The sequence below is a fragment of the Myotis yumanensis genome, unplaced genomic scaffold (assembly GCF_028538775.1).
Source record: "Myotis yumanensis isolate MYYU_CA2020_CCGP unplaced genomic scaffold, mMyoYum1.0.hap1 SCAF_2, whole genome shotgun sequence".
Lineage (NCBI taxonomy): Eukaryota > Metazoa > Chordata > Mammalia > Chiroptera > Vespertilionidae > Myotis > Myotis yumanensis.
The window spans coordinates 35,681,574-35,706,650 of record NW_027223753.1 but is presented as its reverse complement, the minus strand read 5'-3'; the positions used below and the strand labels follow the sequence as shown (position 1 = coordinate 35,706,650).

General features: G+C 43.6%; 2 protein-coding genes and 1 non-coding gene across 5 annotated transcripts in view; all 3 read left to right on the top strand.

The window, feature by feature from the left end:
• Positions 1 to 11,157, top strand: part of EPS15 (epidermal growth factor receptor pathway substrate 15) — a 110,716-nt gene extending 99,559 nt beyond the window's left edge. For 2 of the 3 annotated variants that reach the window (XM_070405099.1, XM_070405100.1), the window contains exons 22-25: positions 3,610 to 3,686; positions 4,949 to 5,111; positions 7,584 to 7,765; positions 10,378 to 11,157. In XM_070405099.1, coding sequence (XP_070261200.1) covers positions 3,610 to 3,686; positions 4,949 to 5,111; positions 7,584 to 7,765; positions 10,378 to 10,524 — 569 coding nt within the window. In that variant the 3' untranslated portion in view covers positions 10,525 to 11,157. The remainder of the gene's footprint in view (positions 1 to 3,609; positions 3,687 to 4,948; positions 5,112 to 7,583; positions 7,766 to 10,377) is intronic. The other variant, XM_070405101.1, reaches the window with a different exon arrangement.
• A 3,242-nt stretch (positions 11,158 to 14,399) lies between these two features.
• On the top strand, positions 14,400 to 14,537 carry LOC139004676 (small nucleolar RNA SNORA15). Its single transcript, XR_011470525.1, has one exon. It is a non-coding gene; the product is annotated as a small nucleolar RNA SNORA15 (small nucleolar RNA).
• Positions 14,538 to 20,432: 5,895 nt separating this feature from the next.
• Positions 20,433 to 25,077, top strand: part of TTC39A (tetratricopeptide repeat domain 39A) — a 49,131-nt gene continuing 44,486 nt past the window's right edge. Inside the window, exon 1 of the mRNA XM_070405094.1 lies at positions 20,433 to 20,509. Coding sequence (XP_070261195.1) covers positions 20,457 to 20,509 — 53 coding nt within the window. The 5' untranslated portion in view covers positions 20,433 to 20,456. The remainder of the gene's footprint in view (positions 20,510 to 25,077) is intronic.

Here is a 25,077-nt window from a genome sequence, read left to right as displayed (position 1 = left end):
CTATACTCTTTAAACAAAAGTTCCCTATTACCCACTCCTGCAGGCCCTGGCAACCACCCTTTACTTTCTGCATTTATGAATTTGACTACTCTCGGTACCTCATATAAATGGAATCATGTAATATTTATCTTTTTGTGACTGGCTTGAGCTTGATTATCTTGTGGGTCATAAACAGATCATTAGGGAAGAAAAGATGTCCTCTTCTCCTCCCAGGATTCTCTGGTAGACAGCTGTTTTATGGGAATTATTTGTGAATCTTAAGATTGGTTTCACTTATTCCTTGTTGTTCATCTGGTTGTGCTAAGACATGTTATGATACCTGTTTGGAAGATCCCTTATAAGTAGATGGTTTCTGTACTCTTTTTTTCCCCCCCAATATTTTCAACAATAAGAGTTATCTCCTATTTGCCAGGCCTTGTTCTAGGCCTTGAAGATACTGTGGCGAACAAAACAAACTTCCTGTCTTTATAGAGCTTATATGGGAAAGATAGACAATAAACAAACATGTAATATGTTAGGTACTTATGAATGCTATAAATTAAATCAGGATAAGGGGATAAAAAGTGACATGCCTAAAATGTAGCTTTATCTATCACACTTCATAAAGGAAGCATATCAACATAGTCTGATCTCAAATATGTAATGGAAAAAAATACCAGGATAAAAAGTTGTTAAAAACGTAAAATATTGATAATAGTTATTTCTGGAAATGAGATTATATATGGCATTTTTTTTATCATGCTTTCATGTATTTTTCCACAGTGTTCATTACCTTTATTCTTGGGGAGAAAAGGGTTTTAGTGAGGTCCCATTTGCATTTAAAGCCTGATTTTGCTGGCTCATAGCTCCTGTGTGCATCAATAAGAAGAAAGCCACCCACTGAGTTCCTCTCCAAGTGTTATTCCTGGGACTCCTCAGCAGGTGTCTCACACTTGAGCTAAACAAGTTCACACTCAGTGACTCCTTCCAGTTTCTGGGTGGGCCTCTGCTTCATTTCAGTCATGATCGATATCTGAGAAAGTTCTAGCCAGACTCTTATTATTAATTCCCTAGTTTGGGCAAAAAAGCTTTGTCGTTCATACAGAATACATTTCCCAGTGTTTGGACCAGTGCTAAATAGGTCATTTATTCTGATGAAGAAAGTGTAGAAAAACTCTAGTAAGCTACAGTAGCATATGCTTCATACATAAATGCCATGTCTTTTTATTCATTTCTTTCCCAAAGTACAGTCCACAAAATTCCAGTCACTTCACAAAATTTCAGTCAAACTTGACCTAACTCAGCACTGTTGCCAAATGTTATGACTTCTTGTAAAAGCTGTGGGACAATGGCAGAGGAAAAGCATGAAGCTGATTTTTCAGTCTTTCCAGTGAAATGAACCCAACCCCTTTCCCTCATTACCTGTCTACCAATCAGGAGAGCATCTGCACCCTGATTGTACCTCAGCTGCTGTGGAATCAGGAATAACAGGAAGAGGAGGAAAAGGAAGGGAAAGCCTGAAACACCAGCCATGACTAGGCTGGGCCCCAGCTGTGGGACTCAGCAGATATGTAGTAATAATAAAGCATGTTTCATAGCTCAAGCTCCAGGATTTCCTGTAACTCTGGACTTTCAACATCCTCTTCAGCCTCAGAGTTGTTGGTGTATCCCTAAAGGACTGGTTTTGTCTATGATTCTCACCACTCCTCTATACTTCCTCCACCCCATGAGTAACTTGGTGACAAATCAAACAAAAATAATATACAGGGGTGAGCAAAAGTAGGTTTACAGTTGTAATATAAATAAATAATAATTAATACATAATAATACCAGAATAAACTGCATGTTTTGTGTACTCACAACTATAAACCTACTTTTGCCCACGCCTGTATATATTCTTTGCCCATCTTCTTGTTTATGCCCATGGTATACTCATTTTTAGAGTGAAGGCACACTTTACACATTTCAATGAGTGGTAGGGCACAGTGTTCTAAACCTGATCTACACTAATAAAAGGGTAATATGCTAATTATACCAGGAGACCTTCAGGGAGACCTTCTGGACAAAGCCATGGTGGCAGGGCCGAGGCAGAGGCGGTTAGGGGTGATCATGCTGGCAAGTGGGGGGCAGTTGGGGACGAGCAGGCCAGCGGGGGGTGGGGAGGGGCAGTTGGGGGCAATCAGGCCGGCAGTGGTAGCAGTTAGGGTTGATCAGGCCAGAAGGGGGGGGCAGTTGGGGGTGATCAGACTGGCAGGCAGAGTGGTTAGGGGCAATCAGGTAGGCAGGCAGGCAAATGGTTAGGAGCCAGCAGTCCTGGATTGTGAGAGGGATGTCCTAAACCAGCAGTCGGACATCCCCCGAGGGGTCCCAGATTCAGGCTGGGCTGAGGGACACCCTCTCCCCCACCTCCCCCCGTGCACAAATTTTGTGCACCGGGCCACTAGTTTGATATAAAGATGAAGAGTTGAGGAAGAATAAGGAGATTTTTCTGCACCTCTTTGCTTGCTCTGTCTTACACTCTCTTTTGCAGATTTCTTTCCTCTCCTTCCCTTGTTTCTTTTCTGCTTTCCTATATCAAGCAGAAATTCCTATAAACATTCTTTAACTTTATTGGTGACCTTATGCCTGAACAAGTGAAGCCTATCTCAAAGTAGATCAGTTCATTCCAGCCAGAAATGTTAGTCCATGTGGTAAGTGCACTGTAATGGAACAGATACTTTGTCATGCCTGTGGAGCAGTGGTTACATAATTGCTTTTGCAATTACTGTGCCTTCTGCCTGGAATAGCTTGCTTTCTCCTACCTTCATCTATTTGGCAGATTCCATCCCTTATTTAAAAGACCTAGCTCAAATGTTAGTCTTCTTTGATACTTTTCCTAATTCTCCCAGACAGTGGCTCCTACGACATGTTTTTCATATCTCAAATAGCTCATTTAAGATGGTTTTATTATAGTTTGTTTACATCTTCCTCACTAGACTGTGAGCTTTCCAGGGGTAGGAACTCTATTTTCTTATTTTCCTAGATGTGCTAGTCAACAAATGTTTTTTGACCATTCATTTTTCATTGGCTAAGCCTTATTCCCTATTTTTAAGGACCTTAAAATCTAGTAAAGTGTGATATATCAATCATAGATAATTGTAGTACAAACTAGAATGCAGTCAGTGCCACAAAAAAGGAAGAAATCACTTCTTGTTCTTGGAATTAGAGATGCCTCGGTTATTTCAAGCCTTGTGGATGAGGTAGCATTCAAATGGGCCTTGGATAATAGGTGTAAAATGTGGAATTAATGTAGTCTAGCTTTCTTTACTTCTTGATGTCATTATCATAAATATTTTAAGTGCATGGGAGCTATATTATGTAACATGTATTCCAGAGTCCTAAATGCTTAATCTAGAGTTAGTTTACCTTTTTTCATCTTAAATTACTTATTAGTTGATTTATATAAAGAAATGCATTTATCTTGTAGGAATATCAATGTGCTCACTGTCTTTTTGGACTTAAGTCAGAAATTCAGGAACTAATATTTGGGATTAGATATTTTTCACCTATCTGAAATGTTACCAACCGAAAGAGGACATGAAATTTGATGTCTTTCTGTTTTATTGCATTGATTTTCTTTATTTGTTTTAGCCACAGACCCCTTTGCTTCTGTTTTTGGAAATGAATCATTTGAAGATGGATTTGCTGACTTCAGCACATTGTCAAAGGTATCCAAAGTGATTAGTGGGAAGGTATAAAATACATTGTTTCTACCAAAAGAGCAATTCTTCCTTTCAATTATATAACCCCCTCACAGACTTTGCAACTTGATTTCAGTAATTCACAGCAAATGTTGATTTCAAATAGAAGTGGAAGATAAGATATAATTAAAGTAGATGTACATATTTCTGTTCATAAAGACCATGGTGATAGCACAGGTAATTATAGTTTTCTACTGACAGGTTTGCTCAACAACTTCATTTTTAAGAGTCTTATGTATTTTTAAACACGTTTCTTCCAATTAAACTGCATTTTTCTCCTCTTGATTGTCTGGGTCAATAGTTGTATAATCTGGGTATTCATTCCATCCTTTGCATTGGTTAATTGGCTTTTTTTGTTCTGAGGCTGCTAGGGTTATGTTAATACACATAGTCCAGCACTTACATGTCTTCTACCTATTTTCCAGGATAGCTCTACGACTGATTGAAGCCAAAAGAGTAAAATTAGAATATATGTCAAATTGTCTGTGCCATTGGTTCTCAACTAGGTCTAAGCGCCCCCCCCACCCCCACCCCCACCCCCCACCCCCCCCGCCTGTCCCCAGAAAACATTTGGTAATGTCTAGAGATATTTTTGGTTGTCACAGTTGGATAGGGGGACTATTCATATTTAGTGGATAGAGAGAAGGGATGCTGTTAAAACATCCTACCAAGTTCTGCCCAGTACCCCCACACCATAGAATTATGGCCAGCCCAAAATGTCAGTAGTGCTTCTGTAGAGAAACACTAGCCTAAATAGAGCTAAAATCTTAGCATCTGATTCATTATAGAAAACAGAATCTTTCATTACTCCATGTATTAGAAGGATAGGGTCTTCAGACTCACATTAAGACTAAAATTATGATTCCATGAGGTCAGTTTGCTTTAAAAAACTGACTTTCAAGTTGTCTTTAATGTTCAAGATGCTGTTTTAAAATGGCCTCCAGTGGTTTTGTATTGCCTGGAGCTTGACAAACCTTTGATCCCCAGATGGCTTATTTTGTTATAATCTTTTGCTCTTAAAAAATAGCAGTGTTATAATCACTACTCCTATAGAACAATTAAAAAAATATTCCCCCTTTGGTCCTGAATGCAATGGTTAAAATGTCAGTGCTCAGAATTGAAATACATAAAGCTGCATAATACTGAAGACCATTCTTCCAAATACTACATGTACAGCTTAATTGGTATAATATATATAACCATGCATAAACATTTCTTTTCAAACAAAGGCTAACAATGAAGATCCTTTCAGTTCAGCCACACTGAACTCCGCCAGCAATGTGGTCCTTACAAAAAACGTGCTGGAGGAAGCACCAGTCACAAGTGAAGATGTACCCCCAGCACTGCCACCGAAGATCGGAACTCCAACAAGACCCTGCCCGCCACCACCTGGTATGAGAGTTCCTAAATCAACAAGATGCTTTTTTTTTTCTTAAAGCATTGTGCCGGCCTTATTTATAGACTTACCTAAAGGGCCTTTAACAAAACAAGTCAAGAAAACATGGCAGGAGCCTGCTACTATCCTGTGTTCTGACCTCAATACAGAATTACAGACATGTGCCTAAGAACCCAGCATGTGTAACTGTCATGAACTACTTTTCTGGCACGTGCAAATTTCTTTTAAAATCATTTTAGAGAAGCAGTAAATGGAAAAAGGAAAGTATCTATGAAGTCTCAGTGGGAAGGCCATTGATTACTGTTTGAACAATGGTTTCCTGCACTTTGGTGTTTTAATTAATTTCTATAAGAGAAGATTAGTTTGAAGTCCCATTCTTTTCTTGCCAAATGTACTCCTTAATTCTTTAATGTGAGAATATATGGCTTTTGGTATCCAGCATTTACCAATATAGTGATTTGAAATAAATTAATTAATTGTTTTTCTTGAAGAAAAATCTTTTACCTCAGTTAATGAAAGATGCCTTGGTTTTATAAAAGTGATTTTTGGGGGATCTGGGAATAAATTCTTAATTTTTTATTTTTTTTAATCTTTAGCACTATCCAAAGAAAAGGGACAAAAAAAAAAAAAGACTAATCCCCTGAGTAGTTGTGCTACTAGGTTGTTATGTGAGCAGACACATCTGGTACATTGTTCTTTTAATCATGTATCATTCCTTGGGAAATTTTGAGCACAGGACTATGGATTACTATTCTTTTTTGTTGTTGTTAATCCTCACCCAAGAATATTTTTTCATTGATTTTTAGAGAGAGTGGAAAGGAGAAAGAAAGAGAGAAACATCGATGTGAGAGAGACACAGTGATTAGTTGCCTCTCACATATGCCCGGGGATCGAGCTTGTAACTGAAATATGTGCCCTTGGCAGGAATCAAACCCAAGAACCCTCAGTCTGCAGGCTGACACTCTATCCACTGAGTCAAATCAGCGAGGCCTTTTTTTTTTTTTTTTTTTTAATGTTTTTATTGATTTCAGAGAGAGGAAGGGACGGAGAGAGAAACATCAATGACAAGAGAGAATCATTGATTGTCGGCCTCCTGCACGTCACCTACTGGGGATCAAGCCCACAACCCGGGCATGTGCCCTGACCAGGAATCAAACCATGACCTCCTGGTTCATGGGTCGATGCTCCACCACTGAGCAACACCAGCCAGGCTTGATTACTATTCTTGCCTTTTCATAATAACCTCCCTATGGTATTTCTTGGGATGATTATTTCTTCTTTCTTGATTTAAAGAAATTTCATACTCAATTGTTAATACTCAATTATCTGTTGAAAAGTTAGGTAAACAAGTGATTTCTATCTTTTAAGGAAAAGTAGCCTATATCATATATTGTTAGAGGGTAAGGTTGTCAGTCTGTATATTAAACAAATAAGAGTCAGTTTGCTCATTTAACTTTTAGAACTATATAATGCCAATAGTGAAGTTATTTTTTAAGTCCTAAATAAAATAATATACTAGTGCTTTAGCTAAATCTTCAGCAGAGTGAGTGTATATCACTATAGAAAGATCAAGAAAAGGATGGTTTGTTGGAGAGAGTACTTGACTGGGAGCTCAAAAGTTTGGGTTCTAATTCTGAATATGCCCTGACGAGCTCGGTGATCCTGAGTGTGTAATTTCTGAGCCTCAGCTGTCTGAGCTGTTAGATGGTGGCAGTATTCTAATTTCGCTGCCTTCACGGGATTGGTGGAAGGATCCACTGAGATGTGAAATATGAACATCTTTTGTAAGCTATTAAAGTGATGGAAGATATTTTAACACCTGTTCTTAATTTTCTTCAGGAAGTGTTAAATTTAAAACTTTAAAATCTGAGAACTTGCTTGAAAATTATGATGCTATTGTTTGGTCAAAGATTAGTTTATCAGCAAACACGAAGATTTAGGCCCTGTGCTTCAAAACAGTCTCTTTATTCTTCAGTTTGATATATTCTAGGTGGCAAAGTAAATTTTTAATTTCATGTTCCCAGATGTTATATAGATCCAGAGAAAAATCAGAAGAATATCAGCATTTTTCAAAGGTCATTTGCCCTTACTGCCACAAGTGGGTAACTGAATCAGGCTGAGGTTCTAATAGATGAGGCCATTGACATTCTTTGTCATTCTCCTGTTATCTTTTCTTCTCTCTTTTCCTGGGAACATGCTATTTTGGGGAAGAAAAGGGTTTACCCCAGGCAGAAATAGGAATCCTGACCGAATTTACCTACATGGAGCTGGAATATAGTTGAGAGGTTATGTGTGAAAAATTTGAAGATAGATGTTGGTGTGGCCATTTAAGAGCATATGGAGAATGTGTTTTGGGCACTCAACCCTGCCCCCCACCCCCAGTTCTTCATGCTTCCTGTGTTCATGTTCTTGTGTGTTTGTGTTTTCTGTATTTACTAGTTGAGTTAATTGTAATGATTTTAATCCAGGGAAAAGACCCATCAACAAATTGGATTCTTCCGATCCCTTTAAACTGAATGATCCATTTCAGCCTTTCCCAGGCAATGATAGCCCCAAAGAAAAAGATCCTGATATGTTTTGCGATCCATTTACTACTACTACCACTACCAATAAAGAGGCTGACCCAAGCAATTTTGCTAACTTCAGTGCTGTAAGTACTGTGAATGGGCTGTTTGGGGGAGAATCTTTCCATTTATAGTTTGAAGGGTTTTTAAAGATTATTTTGGAGTCTTCCAAATTTGTATATTTCCAATTAAATTTACTAACATACTAAAAGTGATCTTTATTCTTCCCCCAACCAAAACCTCTGTTTGCTTCTGTTAGGATGGTTCTAAAATTACTCCATTGCACAAGTGATTTTAGTTGTCTTAGTTCTTGTGATATATACCAGTTGTTGTAAACCCTTCTCTTCGTTTTAGTAAACAACATAAATAAAATCCTTACTGTTGTTATTTTGTAAATTGTTATAGATGATGGGCTATTAGACAGTTATTTGCTCTCTGCCCACTGGGTAAATGCCAATAATGAGCTTGTGTATTTGTAACTGTGTGTGTGTGTTTGTGTATAAAGCTTTGTTGATTTCTGGAGACCAGTCAGCAACTATTATATGACAGGATAGGGCCAAGGACTCTTTGAATAGAAAGTAAAACTCTGGCTTTATATAGCTGTGCTTTTTAATGTCAATTTTATGAAATAAATATAATCATCAAGAGTTAAACAAATCTTTAATTATTTGGAGGGCGCTAATTCACTAGCCTTCCATATTTACTCTGCATGCTCCCAGAACTGACTAAAATAGGTAGATCAGTGAAAACAAATGGAAGGATGCTGTGATAATGGCATAGGCAGGGCCTGTAACATCCCAGAACTGAGAAAACCAGCTATGGAGGTGTCACTCTGGAACAACATAAAGCAATGACCTTTTCCACCATTATTTGATAAGAAACAAGGATTTTAGAAAAATTAAAATTCTTAGAGGAGCTAACAAAGTTTTATTTTCCCAGATTCTATAACAAAGGAATTTCCCTCTACTTATCACTTTAAGCCAGCGGTTCTCAACCTGTGGGTCGAGACCCCTTTGGGGTCGAATGACCCTTTCACAGGGGTCGCCTAAAACCATCAGAAAACACATATATGATTACATATTGTTTTTGTGATTAATCACTATGCTTTAATTATGTTCAGTTTGTAACAATGAAAATACATCCTGCATATCAGATATTTACAGTATGATTCATAACAGTAGCAAAATTACAGTTATGAAGTAGCAACGAAAATAATTTTATGGTTGGGGGTCACCACAACATGAGGAACTGTATTAAAGGGTCGCAGCATTAGGAAGGTTGAGAACCACTGCTTTAAGCCCTTGAGATGATTTTGGAAATAGGAGATTTAGACCCTGGTCGCAGTCTATATGTCTCCGTCAGTGTAGCATTGGGTCACTCAGCCAGCAGCCATTTCTAGTTAGAAAGGAGGTAGGAAGGAATCTGCATATAACTAAGTCAGATGAATGAAACTGAGCTACCTAGGTTTTGAATCTGTACTCCAAGCACCAGTGGCTTCTTATGGATGTGAAGGAGCAGAATAGAAATCAGTATCTTGATTATTGGAAAATGGAATGTCAGGATTATACTGACCTAACTTTTGTTAGATGAAATTTGAGTTGTTTCAAGCATACAATCAAGAATTGCTCTTCTTAGGAGATTACAACCCTCTTCATATAAAATAACCTTCTGACAGTTTATGGCATTTAATATCTAAATATAATTTCATCAAATCAAAACCTGTTTGGAATGATTCTTGAGCAGTAGTTGGGGCATTTTGCTTATTTCATACTCCAGAATCTCAATATAGCATAATGTAAAGCAGCTCATAATAAGAATGTCTTTCTTTTTTCATTATGAAAGATTTGTTAAGTATTAAAAAATTTAAAGTCCCTCTAATTCCAAAGGAAAAAGGCTATCATTTCACCCTATTATGATATTCATCCTGTTGTGGTATTCCTCTATGTGACAGAAATTGAAAGCAAGGAGATTTTTTTTTTTTCTGGCAAAGTATTAGCCACTCTCCAGATGCAATCCTGGGAGGTTGCAAGGAGAATTTTTTTACTTTGTATCTGCCAAGATTGCTTTTTTGGATAGATAAAACTATTTCCCTGACCTAATTACGGGTGTTAAGATTTCATTTAGACTCAGTCAAAAAGTTCTCGGTGCCTGCCAAAAATCTTTATAATGCATTTGAAAGAAAAGATTTGGTCCACATCTTGTTTAGTACTCTTATTTTATGTATAGCAGAATCATCACATTCTTTGCTTTATCGTTTTTCTGTACCTGAAGGTTAGATTAAGGGAGGGAATCACCGGTGGAATTAAGTTGAAAATGATTTATCATGTGAGGATGCTCAATGAAGGTGAAGTAGTAGATGTGTTATATTAGATAAAAAAGCTAGCCCTCTCCTGTCTTTAAATCTACTTAAATCACCTTAAGCATATACTTTTTTAAATGATTTTTTAATGTTTAGTTTTATAGACTTGCTATCTGTAAACTGCATTACTTTTTAAAAACAAAATTACATTTAGGAACGAGTAAAACGAAATGTGTTTTCAGGGAAAAAATTTAACAAGTAACAAGACTATTCCCAGAGTCCTTCAGGTGAAACAAGTAGTTAATATCATTTGTAGTAACTATTTTTCCTTCTTTTCTTTTTATTTGTTTTACTCATTAATCTGTTCATTTGTTCATTCATTCATCTTTTACATGGTAGTATCCCTCTGAGGAAGATATGATCGAATGGGCCAAGAGGGAAAGTGAGCGAGAGGAAGAGCAGAGGCTTGCCCGACTGAATCAGCAAGAACAAGAAGACTTAGAACTGGCTATTGCACTCAGCAAATCGGAGATTTCAGAAGCATGAGGAATTCTCCTGTCCCTTGTCAACCATACAGTACTCTTCTCCCTGAATACTGAAGCTCTTTACAGTGTATATCGAAACTACCTATGAGCATAGGTTTGAGATTCCTGTAAATGTGACAAAAGTGTATTTGTCTTTTTAAAATTCATTTCAGATTTGTCTTCTCCCCACCCCAGAAAAGCAGTCACCCAGTCAGACAGCTTCACCTAGGTCCCTGTTCTCGTGTGCATTTACTGTGCGCTTTTGCCTGCCTCTGCTACTCTCACTTGTGAAGCTAGAGCACCCAAGCTTCTGCCTTCTAGGATATAGAGAAATAGCTTCACCCCTGTGCTACCCTTGTTCTGAAGTTACTCTGATGATAGCCAGTGGGGTTCTTAAAATTTGCAGTATTCTCCTCTAGTTTTAATGGGTGAGGGAGGGGAAGGGCAAGAACATCCTATTTATGATAGTGCAGATTGGCTAGTTTAAAGTGCATGTTTGTGTTTCCATAGAATCAGAAGACTGTTTAATTTGTTTTTTATAGACAAGGAAAAATATTTTGCATAAATTGACTCCACTATTGAAAAGGGGATGCTTTAGATTGAACCGTCACAGCTTGAGACGCATCTTTTCCTAAATAAAAACATTAAAGCCTCATGTGTGAAACATTAAATTTTTTCTCTGAATTTAAAGAATTTCAGATAGAAAGATACCTCTCCATACTTTTAAGTGCTAAACAGTGGAGAAAATTTATCATCGAAAATATACCCATCAGTATAAGGCAAGCAAAAATCGTAACATGGCAGTCATTCTGCCAGGCTGTGGCACTGTCCTCTTTAGTTCATGGCAGGTTTATTTTTGTACTTTTGCAGAAGAAACTTTAGCAAGCTAGAACTGGAAGGTACTTTAATTTTTTGTATGTATATTTTTTTCCTTTAATGAAGGCTCAGTTACTTGAAATGTAAAAACTTTCACTGAATACAAATGAAAAAGTGGCATGTATTAAATCAAATTGCTCATTTTTGTAGTTTAAAGCAGTTTATTCTCTTCATGTTTTTGACTATGAAAATGGCAGGCTAGCAAAAAAAGGAAAAGTCTTGTTTTTATAATTGGGAGAGAAGAGACCTGCGAAATTATTAGAGCTCTTCATGTGTTAAAAGCCCATCTCTTGTGAAACTGACCTACCATACAAGGTAAATTTGAAATAGACTGTGAAGTGGGCTGTAAATTTTAATTGTAATTTTTTCTCAACATCAATTACAGGCTTAGGTAATGTATTCAATACCTATTTACCAAGATAAAGACAGATGCATCTAAAAATAAATTTAAAGTCTCTCTGGTTACCAAATCAAAGTGATATTGATCTGTGATAATCAGAGTAACATTGCTTAGCCTATGAATAAATTCTAAAATACCCAATTCATTTCATCTTGAAATGGTGCTTTTTTTCCCCTCCACACACAATTGGACTGCTGTAGTTTAAAACAAACTCAAACCACTTTCTTGCACTGCTTTTTTCTACTTTTGTAAATTGAAACAGCATAAAAGGCATACATATGAAGCAAGGGCTGAATCATAATCACCAGGTTTAATTTTGATAAACTGATCCAGTGACTGAGGATATATACAAAAGTTGACTGAGAAGGTGGTGTTGGGAGTTGTGGTAGGTAGTGGTTTTGGGTATTTTTCTTCCCCTTACACTTCAGGAAAAAGGTAAGTTGACTTGAACAACCTTCTTTTGCACTGGGAAAATGAACAGATGTTTGAAAAATATTTTTCTTAATTAAAAAAAAACACTCTGAAAAATATTAACTCTCTGTAACTTATAAACACCACCTTTTGATGTAATAAGTGTACCCTAATCTTATGTATGTTTAACTGGATTACACAGATTCTTACCTTTTGTTAAAATGTGTATACTCAGTGGACCATTATTATATTAAACTATGTATATATTATATAAATATAAATATATATCTCTATCTTTACACTCACCTGTGTAGGATGAATGTCATAGAGTCATTTTTGATTATATTTTACACTGTTGACTCTGGCTCCACAGCCTGTGCTTGAAAAGGACAGATAAGTATCCTGAGAGCAAGTGGCACCACTTCCAAAGTGTTAACCATCTTCTACGGACTTGTTCACGTTTCTCTCTTAATAGTATTTTCTCTTATGTTTCAAACTTCTAAATTGTAGCCTGTAACTATGAGAACAATAAACTTTAAGTAATAATAAAACTATCCATACATCTTACTTGAAATGGAGTTTGTGGGACTGGAAGTTGCTCTGGGTGAGTGAGTGAGTGGGGAGTGAATTCTAGGACGTTACTGTCCACTATTGTAGATTTTATAAACACTGCCCCACAGGCCCTTCCCCTTCTCACAGTGTCAGAATTCGAGCATCAAAGCTGTCAGTGCTGCTTCATGATCAGGGTGTGGGCTGGATTGACTGGAAGTATCAGGGGGAGGAACTGGCCAGCTTAGGCGTAGATAGTAGTGACTGTCAGGAGGGAGTGAGAGATGGCCCGAGGACCAATAGGAATAAGAAATCAGGTTGGAGAGAGAAGATAAAGGAGCACAGGGGATTGTCAAGGCAATGTGGTTTTGGCTAGTACACATTGGAGCAATTGTAAGATTAAGGAACTTTGTTGTATTGATAAAAAAACAAAAAAGTGGCGTGTTGAAGAGGTTATAGAACTGATGACTCAGTATTTTGACTTTGACATTTGTTTTGGGTTCCATGGACCCCATCTGGCACAAAGGGCTCTCTCTGGCATTGAATCAATGGGAAGAAATGAAATTTATCTGTGCTTTACATCATTACAACCTGAAAATATTTGCTAAATACAGGGACAGGCTGCTCCACACTGTCATAGAGCGCCTTTACTCAAGTGGCAGCGGCACTTCGTACTTGTTGAGGTAGCTCCTGTGGTCCTGTGTCCTTGTATGGGATCTTGGGTCCTTCACAAAGAAGGTACAGCAGTGTCCTCTGCAGACCATCAGGCTACATCAGGGAGGGCTATAGCGCCCTCAATATGGCGCACGAGGTGGGGGGAAGACAGGCTCCTGTGTGCTGAACAGTCAGTGGCTGACTGATTGGGATGTGATGTGTGCACTCAAAATTGAGGTGCTGTGAGTGAGAGGGAATCGACTGCCAAGCCCCACAGATATTGCTCCCATCAGAGAAAAAAGTATTGCTCCTCAAACACATACCCTTCCATTTCTTACAGCTCCATTCTAATCTTATGAGGCCACTGTCATATATGCAGTCCAGCATTGACCAAAACATCGTTATGTGGTGCATGACTGTATTTTGTGGAAAGAGAGAAGGAAAACTAGCTGACACTTACTAGGGACTTCTCTAGGCCTGGCACTAAAACTCTCAATATATTACCCAATACTTATAACAGAAAACATGATTTATAAACAGATGGACATGACGTGGCCAAGACCCCTGCCCCCCCCCCCCCCCCCAATCTCGTAGGGACCAAGCCAGGGTCCAGCCCAGGTGCCTTAGCTCTGAGATCTGCTCGTCCACAACACCAGGCTGCCTTTTGCACACCTAAGAGACTAAGCAGCAACCCTGGGCCCTCAGCAAGAACTGATGTTCTCAAAGAAAGCCCTGATTCACTGCAGCTTCCTGAGGTTTCCTGCCCTAGCCGGTTAGGATAGAGCAGTGATGGCGAACCTTTTGAGCTCGGCGTGTCAGCATTTTGATCCGTAGTCAGACGCGTTATCCATTGCGCCACTGGCCCTAAGACATGTCAGCATTTTGAAAAACCCTAACTTAACTCTGGTGCTGTGTCACATATAGAAATTTTTTGATATTTGCAACCATAGTAAAACAAAGACTTATATTTTTGATATTTATTTTATATATTTAAATGCCATTTAAAGGCATGGCTGACTACTGTGTTCTTTTTGTCAGTAGCTTACACAGCCAGACACCATGCAAAAGTAGACTTCCCTTTGAAATGGCTATGATGGTATGCCACGTTTTTTCATAGCATATCATTACTAAAAGCGGATACAAATAAAAAAATAAAAATAAATGCCATTTAACAAAGAAAAATCAACCAAAAAAATGAGTTCGCATGTCAGAGGTGTCATAGGTTCGCCATCACTGGGATAGAGCATGGGCCTGCAAACTGAAGGGTCCTGGGTTCGGTTCCAGCCAAGGGCACATAATTTGGTTGCAGGCTCCCAGCCCTGGGCAGGGCCATGCAGAGGTAACCAATTGATGTGTCTTTCTCACATCTGCATTTCTCTCTGTCTCCCTCTCCCTTCCACTCTGTAATTTGGAAAAAAATATCCTCGGACGAGGGTTTTTTTTTTTAAAAAGGGATTCCTGGCCTCATAGAAAGAACCCAGACCTTGGAGTCTGATAAACATAGGTCTAATCTCTGGCCTTTCCGTTTCCTAGCTACACGACGTTGATTAAATCTCTCAACCCCTCGGTTCTCAGTAGTGATAACAGTTACTTCAGAGGGTTGTGAGGATTAAAGATGATGGATTCAAAGTCTTCGTTCCTGTTACGTGGCAGTTGGCAGATGTTCACTAAGAGCTGTCATGTCCATGTTGAAGAAGACAGAAAAGCTAACAATACATTTTAGAAAAAATGTCTATGATTAAATGGAATAAACTTCAGTCATCTTGAAAGTTTATTGATCCAGAACACGTTATTCACTGATTATGGATAAAAGTGTCACATAGTAAAAGTGCACATAACACACACTATGTGTCCAGGACTAGTCTGTATTGTTTGCATTAACTCATTTAGTCCTCACAATAATCCTTTCGATAAGTGCTGTTGTTACAAATGAGAAAACAGAGAGGTTAAGTAACTTGCCTGAAGTCACAACTATCAAGTGGTGAGGCCAAGATTCCAACCGAGGCAGTCTGGCTCGAGAGCAAAGGCAAGAATAAAACCTTGGGGTTGTTATGAGATTCAAACTAAGATAAACGTTGGGAAAGCGGTTCATAAATGCTGTGTGCATTCTAAGTGTGTGTGTGGCAGGCAGACTGGGGCTAGGTTTCAGATATAGACTCTAGTCTGGCGCTTGGGTTGAATCTTAGCTCCGCCACTTAATTAGCTGTTGTGATCTTGAGCAAGTTACTTAATCTTCTGCCTCACTTTCTTAGCTATAGAAATTGGGATTGTAAAAGGAGACATGTGACAGGGTGATTCTAATAATGAAGCATGTAAAGGGTTTAGAAAAATGCCTAACATGCATGGCTTTAAATAAATGAGGGTGATAATGAAGAGGATGAAGGAGAAAAGGGGGAAGAACAGGAAACTAGCTTTGAAGTGTGAGAACCCTGGGACCAAATCCCAGCTCCTAATCTGATCTCAGGAACATTTCTAAACTTCTGAGTCAAATGTTCTCAGAGCAGAGTTGTCAGGATTAGAAGTAGTGTATGGGGAGAAACCAAGATGGTGGCATAGGTAAACACTGGAAATTGCTGCCTCACACAACCAGTTCAAAAATACAACTAAAAGACAAAACGGACATCACCCAGAACCACAGGAAGGCTGGCTGAGTGGAAAGTCTACAACTAGAAGGAAAGAGAAAAGCACACTGAGACTGAGAGGAGGTGCGGAAGTAACGTGCAGAGGTACGGAAGCGAACGTGGAAAGGGCTGGCAATTGAGGACACAGTTGTCTTTTTCAATCGGGAGGGAGACACACGCTCCTGACTGCTCTGAACTCCAGTTCCAGGCTAGTCTCTGGGGACCCAGACTCATATGAGGAGTAAATGGACTGTCTGGCAGCGGGCAGAACATGAGGGCGGCTTTCTCTCAGAGGTGCTTGCAGCGATTACCATGGGACACTGAGACCCGGGGCCTCTTAGGGCAGGGATGAGGATCAGCCATAGCTGTTTGCTCTGCCCTTTTGATTCCCTGAGAACCCGCCCCACCCAAGCTGTGGGCAGAGGCTTTTGCATATGAATGACCTGGCCCTTTGCAATCTAAAATTACCTAACAAACTGCAGCTGGGTCAGAGAGACCCAGAACATCCAAAAGAAGGCCCAAGGCCCCACAGCAGCTTGCATTGCTTCACAGCTGGGCCTCATCTGGGCACCTCCAAAACCCAAACAAAGAGGAGGAATCTGCAGATCTCTCCATAGCTCCTGCTGGGTAGCCTCAGACAGTGGCTAAATTAGCACCTCCTTAGAGATCCAAGAGCCAGTGTACCCAGTGGTCAGAGTGGGACCATCCAAATTACAACTCCTCAGATCCATAAGGGACACACTCAGGTGGCAGACTCAGTGAGCACCAAAGCCCCACTGAAGCAAGTCTTGCCCCAGAAGGATGTCTCCAGCACAGAAGTTCTCCCACCATAGACACAGCTGATTCTCACAGCCAATTGGCCTGGAGGTCAATTCCTCCCAGTGATACTAACTACAATCAAGGCTTAACTACAACAAGACTGTGCACATAGCCCACAAAGGGGTGCACCAAGAGTGTTCATCTCAGGTAATTGGGGAGGCTGAGCCACTGGGCGCTGTAGGACACCTAGCACAGAAAGCCACCCTATCTACACAAGGAAGCAGCCAAAATGCAGAGACAAGACAGAAATGGAGGAAAGCAAACTACTGGATATAGAGTTCAAAACCACACTTATAAGGTTTTTCAAGAATTTTCTAGAAACCGCTGATAAATTTAGTGAGACCCTCAATAAATCTAGTGAGACCCTCGAGGATATGAAAAAGGACCAAATAGAAATTAAGCATACACTGACTGAAATAAAGAATATTATACAGAGATCCAACAGCAAACTAGAGGATCACAAGAATCAATTCAAAGATTTGAAATACGAATAAGTAAAAAACACCCAACTGGAAAAGAAAAAAGAATCCAAAAATATGAAGATAGTGTAAGGAGCCTCTGGAAAAATTTCAAGAGAACCAACATCCGAATTATAGGAGTGCCAGAAGAAGAGAGAGAGCAAGATATTGAAAACCTATTTGAAGAAATAATGACAGAAAACTTCCCCTACCTGGTGAAAGAAATAGACTTACAAGTCCAGGAAGCACAGAGAACCCCAAACAAAAGGAATCCAAAAATCTCTCTCTCTCCCAATAAAAAAAAAAAAAAAAGGAATCCAAAGAGGACCACACCAAGACACATCATAATTAAAATGCCAAGAGCAAAAGACAAAGAGAGAATCTTAAAAGCAGCAAGAGAAAAATAGTTACCTACAAGGGAGTACTCATACGACTGTCAGCTGATTTCTCAACAGAAACTTTGCAGGCCAGAAGGGAGTGGCAAGAAATATTCAAAGTGATGAATAGCAAGAACCTACAACCAAGATTACTTTACCCAGCAAAGCTATCATTCAGAATTGAAGGTCAGATAAAGAGCTTCACAGATAAGAAAAAGCTAAAGGGGCCCTGACTGGTTTGGCTCAGTGGATGGAGCGTCGGCCTGCGGACTCAAGGGTCCCGGGTTCGATTCCGGTCAAGGGCAAGTACCTCAGTTGTGGGCACATCCCCAGTGGGGGATGTGCAGGAGGCAGCTGATCGATGTTTCTCTCTCATCGATGTTTCTATCTCTCTATCCCTCTCCCTTCCTCTCTGTAAAAAATCAATAAAATATGTTTAAAAAAAAAAAAGAAAAAGCTAAAGGAGTTCATCACCACCAAACCAGTATTATATGAAATGCTGAAAGGTATTCTTTAAGAAGAGGAAGAAGAAGAAAAAAGTAAAAATAAAAATTATGAACAACAAGTACATATCTATCAACAAGTGAATCTAAAAATCAAGTGAATAAAAAAATCTGATGAACAGAATAAACTGGTGAATATAATAGAATCAGGGGCATAGAAAGGGAGTGGACTGACAATTCTCGGGGGGAAAGGGGTGTGGGGGGTGCAGGAAGAGAAGGGACAAAAATCATACACCTATGGATGAGGATATGGGGGGGAGCGGTAAGGGCACAGGGTGGGGTGGGAACTGGGTGGAAGGGAGCTATCGGGGGAAAAAAGAGGAACAACTGTAATAATCTGAACAATAAAGATTTAATTAAAAAAAAGTAGTGTATGTAACGTCGTCAGTGTAGAGTCTGCCACTGAGTAGAAACTTGATAAATTTTAGTTTCTTCTTCATTTACTCAATACCGAGCACCTGCTACCTGCAGCAGTGGTGCTAGGGTCCATGGAAGACACAGATGTGAGACAGAAATCTGAAGAGAGAGACTCATATGGTCATTGATAACTAATATAAGGATTAAAAAGTGTAGTACTAAATGCTGTGAGAAAGATAAAAATGTAACCTCCAAAGAGGGAGTGGCTCCTCCATTGGGGAGATACAGGAGGGCTTCCTGGAGGAAGTGGTGTTGGCTATGGGCTCAGAGGCTGGATGGGACTTTAATCCCACTGGGATTAGACTGGGCTCTGGGCCTTTAAGAGACCAGGTTTCTGGGGCCCTGTGGTATTCATGCCTGTGATCTGGCTGCCCGCAGTGTACAACACTGCCGAGCTGGACAAGGCTCTGTGGGCTGAGGGTTAGGGCCCCTGGGTGCACTGTAACTGGTATTTCCAGATCTGGAAGCTCTAGGTTTGTGGTCAGATAGGCAGCATTCTTGGGCCCTTGTTGACCAAGACATGAGTGCTCAGAGAAAGGGGGAAAGGTCATGTTGTCTCTGCTGCCTGCCGAGGAAAAGTGAGAGAAACTGCCCCGGCAATCCTTGAGTCTTCTGCCTTCTGCTGTGCACAGGCGGCCCCTCCATGCTCAGCTGCCCCGGGGGCCCCAGGCAGGTGGGGGAAGCACCAGATGGAGCAGACAGACCTGGTGTCAGCCCTGGCTGCACAGCCTGGTCTCAGGGGAAGCAATCCCTCTGAGCCTCAGTCTCCTCAGCTGTAAAAGTGGGGGTGGGTGTTTCATAAGATGAAACTAAGTAAGAATGTGTGTAAAACAGCTGGCTTATGGCTTGGAACATTAGAGAATGTCCCCTACTTGTCAGACCAATCACCGTTTTTTAGACACACAATCTGTGTTGCACAAGTGCCTAGGATACACACCCAGCCCAAAAGGAAACAGAAATGGTCCCTTAGCCACCCTGCCCCTGCCCCTGCCCCGTGTTCAGCCCCCATCCTCTCTCACTGAGGGAACTCTCCAGGGCCCCACACCCATCCTTCATGCTGGAGCCCAGTGACCCCTCTCGAACTGCTCCCCCAGGTGCTCCCCAGCTCCCAGCCTTAGTTGAGCCTGAGCCTCCCACGGAGCCGGCTGGGCTGCACTGCACTGTAGGGGCTCACCTGGCTCCGGGGCTGATGCTTCTTCATGTTCGCAGTTACTTAAAGTAAGTGCACATGACCTAAGACAAAATATGGGATTTCAAAGAAAATTTGCACTGGAGACGGTTGTGGCTTAGTCTCCTCTGATCACCTCCTCCCACCGGGGTGCTGGGAACGAGACGTCTGTGAACAGGGTCCTGACCCAGAGCCTGGCCAGGCCCACCGCCTCCCCTCTCGGGCGGGCAGCTCCCTTGCTCCGTGCTCCCGGCTCAGTCCCAGGCCTCTGACCCAATTCAGGTGCCGCCCAGCGAGGCAGGCTCTGCACTTGGGCAGCAGGACTTGGCGACGCCACTGTCCATCTGCACCGGCTCGAGGCTGGGAGTGGAGAGGCCTGGGGTGGTCCTGGCGCCCCTCTCCGCCCCCCCTTCCTCTGCCCCTCCCCTCTGTGACCATGAGCAGCCTCAGTTTCCCCCTGTGACTAACGATGGGTCCCGATGGCTCTGGAGGGAAGCGGTCTTGCCCTGAGTCCCGGGGTCTGCCGGGGGAGGGGACACCGACTCCCGTGCCAGGCAGGAAGGCGCCGGGCCGGGCCTGGCTGGGGAGGAGCCTCCGGCCCACCCCGCCCGCCCCGTCCAGGTGCCGCCGCCAGAGCCGCCGCTGCCGCCGCCGCCGCCGCCACGAGGGGCCGCCCGCGCCCCCGGAGTCCGGCCGCGTCCATGGCCTTTTTGACCGCCTGGAAGGGAGCGGCCTCCAGGAAGGGCGTCCGCAGGTACCAGGCGGGGCGGGCGCTCGGCCAGCGGCGGGGAGGGAGCCGCAGGCGGCGGAGGGGCAGAGCGGGGGACGGGGAGTGCGGGCTGCTGGCCCAGGAGCAGCTGAGCGCCCGGGAGGGCAGTCCGGCGCCGCTCACACCTCCACGTGTGCCCTGCTGGCGTGTTATGGCCGCAGCAGGGCTGAGGCCCCCATCCCCGTCCCGCTCGAGCCCCGCTCCCCCGGCTGCACCTGTGGGCCACCTGCAAGGGCAGCTCAGGTGACCTGGACCGCGGGCGGGCGGGTGCCCCCTGCACCTGGCCCTCCCCAGGGAAGCAGGAGGGAGAGGTGGGCGCCCTGGGGCCCTGGGGCCCTGGCAGGTGAGAGCAGGCACCCTGTCGCCCTGCGGGACTGTCCACATCTGGGGGCAGCAGTGGGGCAGCCTGGGTCCCAGTGCTGGTCCATGGTGGAACTGGATGCACCAGAGGGCAGTTACACTCTCACCAGGACCCCCATGGGGTAAGGTCAGCCTCCCTCCTACCTGTCACCCCACCTCCCCAGCTGAGTTGGTGTGAGTCCGGGATGAGTTGGTGTCTCTAGTGTTCCCCTGAGACCGGGGGAGGAGACAGCCCTGACCTCTCTTCTGAGCTGTCTTGACCCCCAATTCCTTTCCTTTACACATTTAAAGTTTGCCCTGCTACCCCTCTCCCCCGCAAAGGACAATCCAACTGCCCTCCCAATGCCTCCCTCTGACTGTCCTATGAGCACCTCAAACTTGGCAAGCCCTAAGTCAGACTTCCCATCTTCACCCCCAAACCTGTTCCTCCTCCTGTTTGCCCATCTCGGAGGATGGCACAGTCATCCACCTCGTTGCCCAAGCCGGCACCTGGGCGTTATCCCTCTCACCTCCCTGCCTCACCTCCACCTCAGTCTCCAGGTTCTGCTGACTTACCTACTGGATGTGGCTCAGAGCTGCTCACTGCCCTTGGAGCGATGCAACAGCCCCTAACGCCCACTTCTTCCATCTCTTCCTCCCATGCAACCTTCAGACTGGTCTCCTCTAAAACACAGACCAGACCATGTCATTTTTCTGCTTCAAAACCCTTCCGAGGACCTCAAGCGGGTAGGCTGTGCCCCTCCCCCAGGCCTGTTTCCCATCACCCCCTGACCCTCACGCTGCTCCACCAACACCAGCTGGCTCTGAGGTGTTCTCACAGCCGTGCCAGGCTGTGGGGTGCCCCTGCCTGGAATGCCGTCCTCCACTCCTGACATTCACCCGTAAGACTCAACGTTAGGTGACCCTTTTTAGACAGGCTTTCTGAGCCCCCCTTGAGTCAGGCTCAGGGCGGTTCCAGGCTCCAGCATCTTTGCTTCCCTCTCATGGCTCTCATTCAGTCTTTCAGCAAACATTGTTGAGCAGGCGATTGTACTGGGCGCTGCAGGTATACTATTACTTCACACGTACAGATCCCTGCTCTCAGGGGGCCATGTTCTAGGGCAAGTAAACACCAGATGGAGGCTGTGTCTCCTTACGGTTTAGAATGGGGTGATGTGATGAACAGTAAAACCCACCATGCCCAGAGCATTTCTGGCAGAGAGGGCAGCTCATGTACAAGCCTGAGGGGTGCCTGAGGAGCAGAAAAGGGGGTGGGTGGTTGAGGTTCAGTCCTGGTGGGATCCTAAAGGCAGGCTGCCCAAAACAAACAAACAAGGCAAGGAGTTTGGATTTCATAGTGTGTTGGGAAGCCACTAGAGGGCGCTAGGGAGGGGATTTACATATTTAACAATGACCCCCATGGAGAAGGGATTTTGTGCACAGACCATGTCAACACTGGGTCACAGTCACCTTTTCTGTCTCCCTACTGCACATGGAGAGTGGACAGAGTTTGTCTGCCCCCATGTCCCCAGAGCCCAGCACAGAATGGAGCTTAGAGTATGCTTCAGTGTTGATGAGGACATGGGGGGATGATTTTTGAGGAGGGTGAGATCCCCTGGCTAGGGCGGTAAGGAGTGGCCAGATGGATTTCTTGCCCAGGGGCTGTCCTGCCTGTAAGAATCCAGCGGTGCTCTGTCCTCTAGGCACCCAGGAGCCTTCTGCGATTCAAATGTGTATATACTGCTGATGTCACAGTGTGGATGGAGGCAGGGAGACTGCAGGGGAGGCTGGTGTGATGATGCAGGACAGGTGCTGGGTGTGGATTAGTAGAATGGAGGGAATGGGGGAGAAGAAACTAAGAAGGAATGCCGACCGGTGTGGCTCAGTGGTTGAGCATCGAACCCATGAACCAAGAGATCACTGGTTCAATTCCCTGTCAGGGCACATGCCCGGGCTGCGGGCTCGATCCCCAATAGGGGGTGTGCAGGAGGCAGCCATTTGATGATTCTCTCTCATCATTGATCTTTCTATGTCTCTTTCCCTCTCCCTTCCTCTCTCAAATCAATAAAAATATCTTTAAAAAAAAAGAAACTAAGAAGGAAGAACTGAGAAGTGGTGAATGGACAGGCTGGGAGGCCAGATCCAGAATGACTAATGGAGGGAGGGAGGTGAGAGACGGTGAGGAGAGGGAGACAGGGGATTCTGGCCAAGGAGAGTCCTCTACATCCCTCCATGGGCCTGTGTGAGGGAGTATGCAGGAGGGACTGAACACATGTGCCTTTATACCTCAGGGAACTTGCCGAACACAAATACCCAGAAAATTCTTTGCTCCCAGTTGCCCCCACCAGGACTCACCACAAACCTAAGTCTCCATTTTCCCAGCTTAGGACCTGTGACTTCTCCACCCTCACCCCTCACCCACCAGGCTTCCTTGTCCCACAGCCTGGCCAAAGGGTAAAGAGCTTGGGAGGGTGTTCAGATCCAGTTCTGCCACTTGTTTATTGGCTCTACGACCTTGATTCAGTTAATTGAGCTGTGTGAGCCTCAGTTTACTCAGCTGAAGTGGTGGGAAGATCTAGTGAAGTCACACTGGTAAAGGACCTAATACACAGTCACTGGGACATATTCCGTCAGCGTTCTGTAAATGCGGGTTCGCTTCCTTCTTGCACTGGTGTGAGGTAACCTCCCTTCAGAGGGATTTGCATCGGACAGAGGGGATTTCTGAGAGGTTTGAGGGCCAGTTGTTGGATTCTGGGCACCAGGATTAGGTAATGTTAACTGAAGGTCATTGGCATCAATTTGACACCAACAGGAATCCCCAAATTGGGGTGCAGTGAAAAAGGAAACTTGATTCAGTGCAAACAGTTCAATTGTGAAACAGCTCTGTCCTGAAAACAGCCTGGCTCCTAGGCAGCCCTGGAACCAGGCAGCTCTGGGGCCAGGCCCCTCCCTGGCTGGACCGCTTTGCTCTGTTCCTGCATTTGTCTGGTCTGTGCCAGTCTGCTGTGCCTTGCATAGGTCTGCTCCACTCTGCTCCAGGAGGACTCCCCCTCTTCAACCTTCCTAGAAAGGAAAAGTGTGCTCTCAGAGCCAGAGAGGAGCTGATTTATGTAGATAGAAGTCCTCGCCCCTGGCCCATGATTGGTTCATCCTAATGCAAATGAGGACTCCAAGTCCTCCAAGTTTGATTGGTCCAAAAGGCACTGTCTTGATTAGCCAGAATGCAGCCACTCTGATTGGTGGGTGAAAAAGCTGCTGAGGGATATAGCTGTGTATCTCTGATTGGATGGGGAAAGCCTCAGCCCTTTGGTTGACACAGGATTCCAGGAACTCCTTTATAAAGGCTGGCTCCGAGGACAGAACACAGTGCTGGCAGAGCAGTTCTGTGCAGGAGGCAGGCAGCTTAGTGCAGGAACTGCAGTTTGCCTGAGAGACCCCTGTATAGAAATGGCTGCTAGGCTCTGTTTTTAAAATTTGAGCCCAGTTAGCCACCAGAAGCCCATTCTTAGTCGGTATCTTCTTCCTCAAGGTCCACAGTAGCTGGGAACTGTTACAAGAGGGAAATGACACCCATGCATCTTACACAATATGGACCACCATCTCCTCGGTCTACAAATAGGGCCCCTTCCTGTAGCCCCCACTTATGGCTGCTCCTGTAGGAGATAGCGCCGGGAACAAAGGGGAAGGGGGAGCAGGATGATTGCCTTTGAGAGAGCAATTAAGTGGCAGAGCTGCTCAGGGAGGGAACACCACCCCCACCTCCCGAGAATGGAGGACGGCTGCGGCTGCTGTCCACAGAATTCTTGCTCTTGGTTTGAGCCTAAGCTCAAGGAGCTCTCTGATGCCACCAGGTTAGGGAGTTTCTAGTTGGTGACTGGAATCCTTGGGCAGCTTTTGTCTCTTCCTTGGGACTGGATCTGAACCGGATGCCAGTGCTGGGTTTTCACCTCTGTGATTCTCAGATCCTTTGAGTTGACTATCAGACTTGTCATTTTAACTCAAGATTCTACAATGTTGAAGCTTCTGATCCTGGGATTCTGATAACCCTTATTGCCTGTTAAGAATACTTAGGAAGCAGAGAGGAGTAACAGAAGGTTTTTATGATTCTACGAGAGGCCTGGTGCACGACATTCATGCACCGGTGAAGGGGAAGGGGTCCCTCAGCCTGGCCTGCGCCCTCTCCCAGTCCAGGACCCTTCGGGGGATGTCCACCT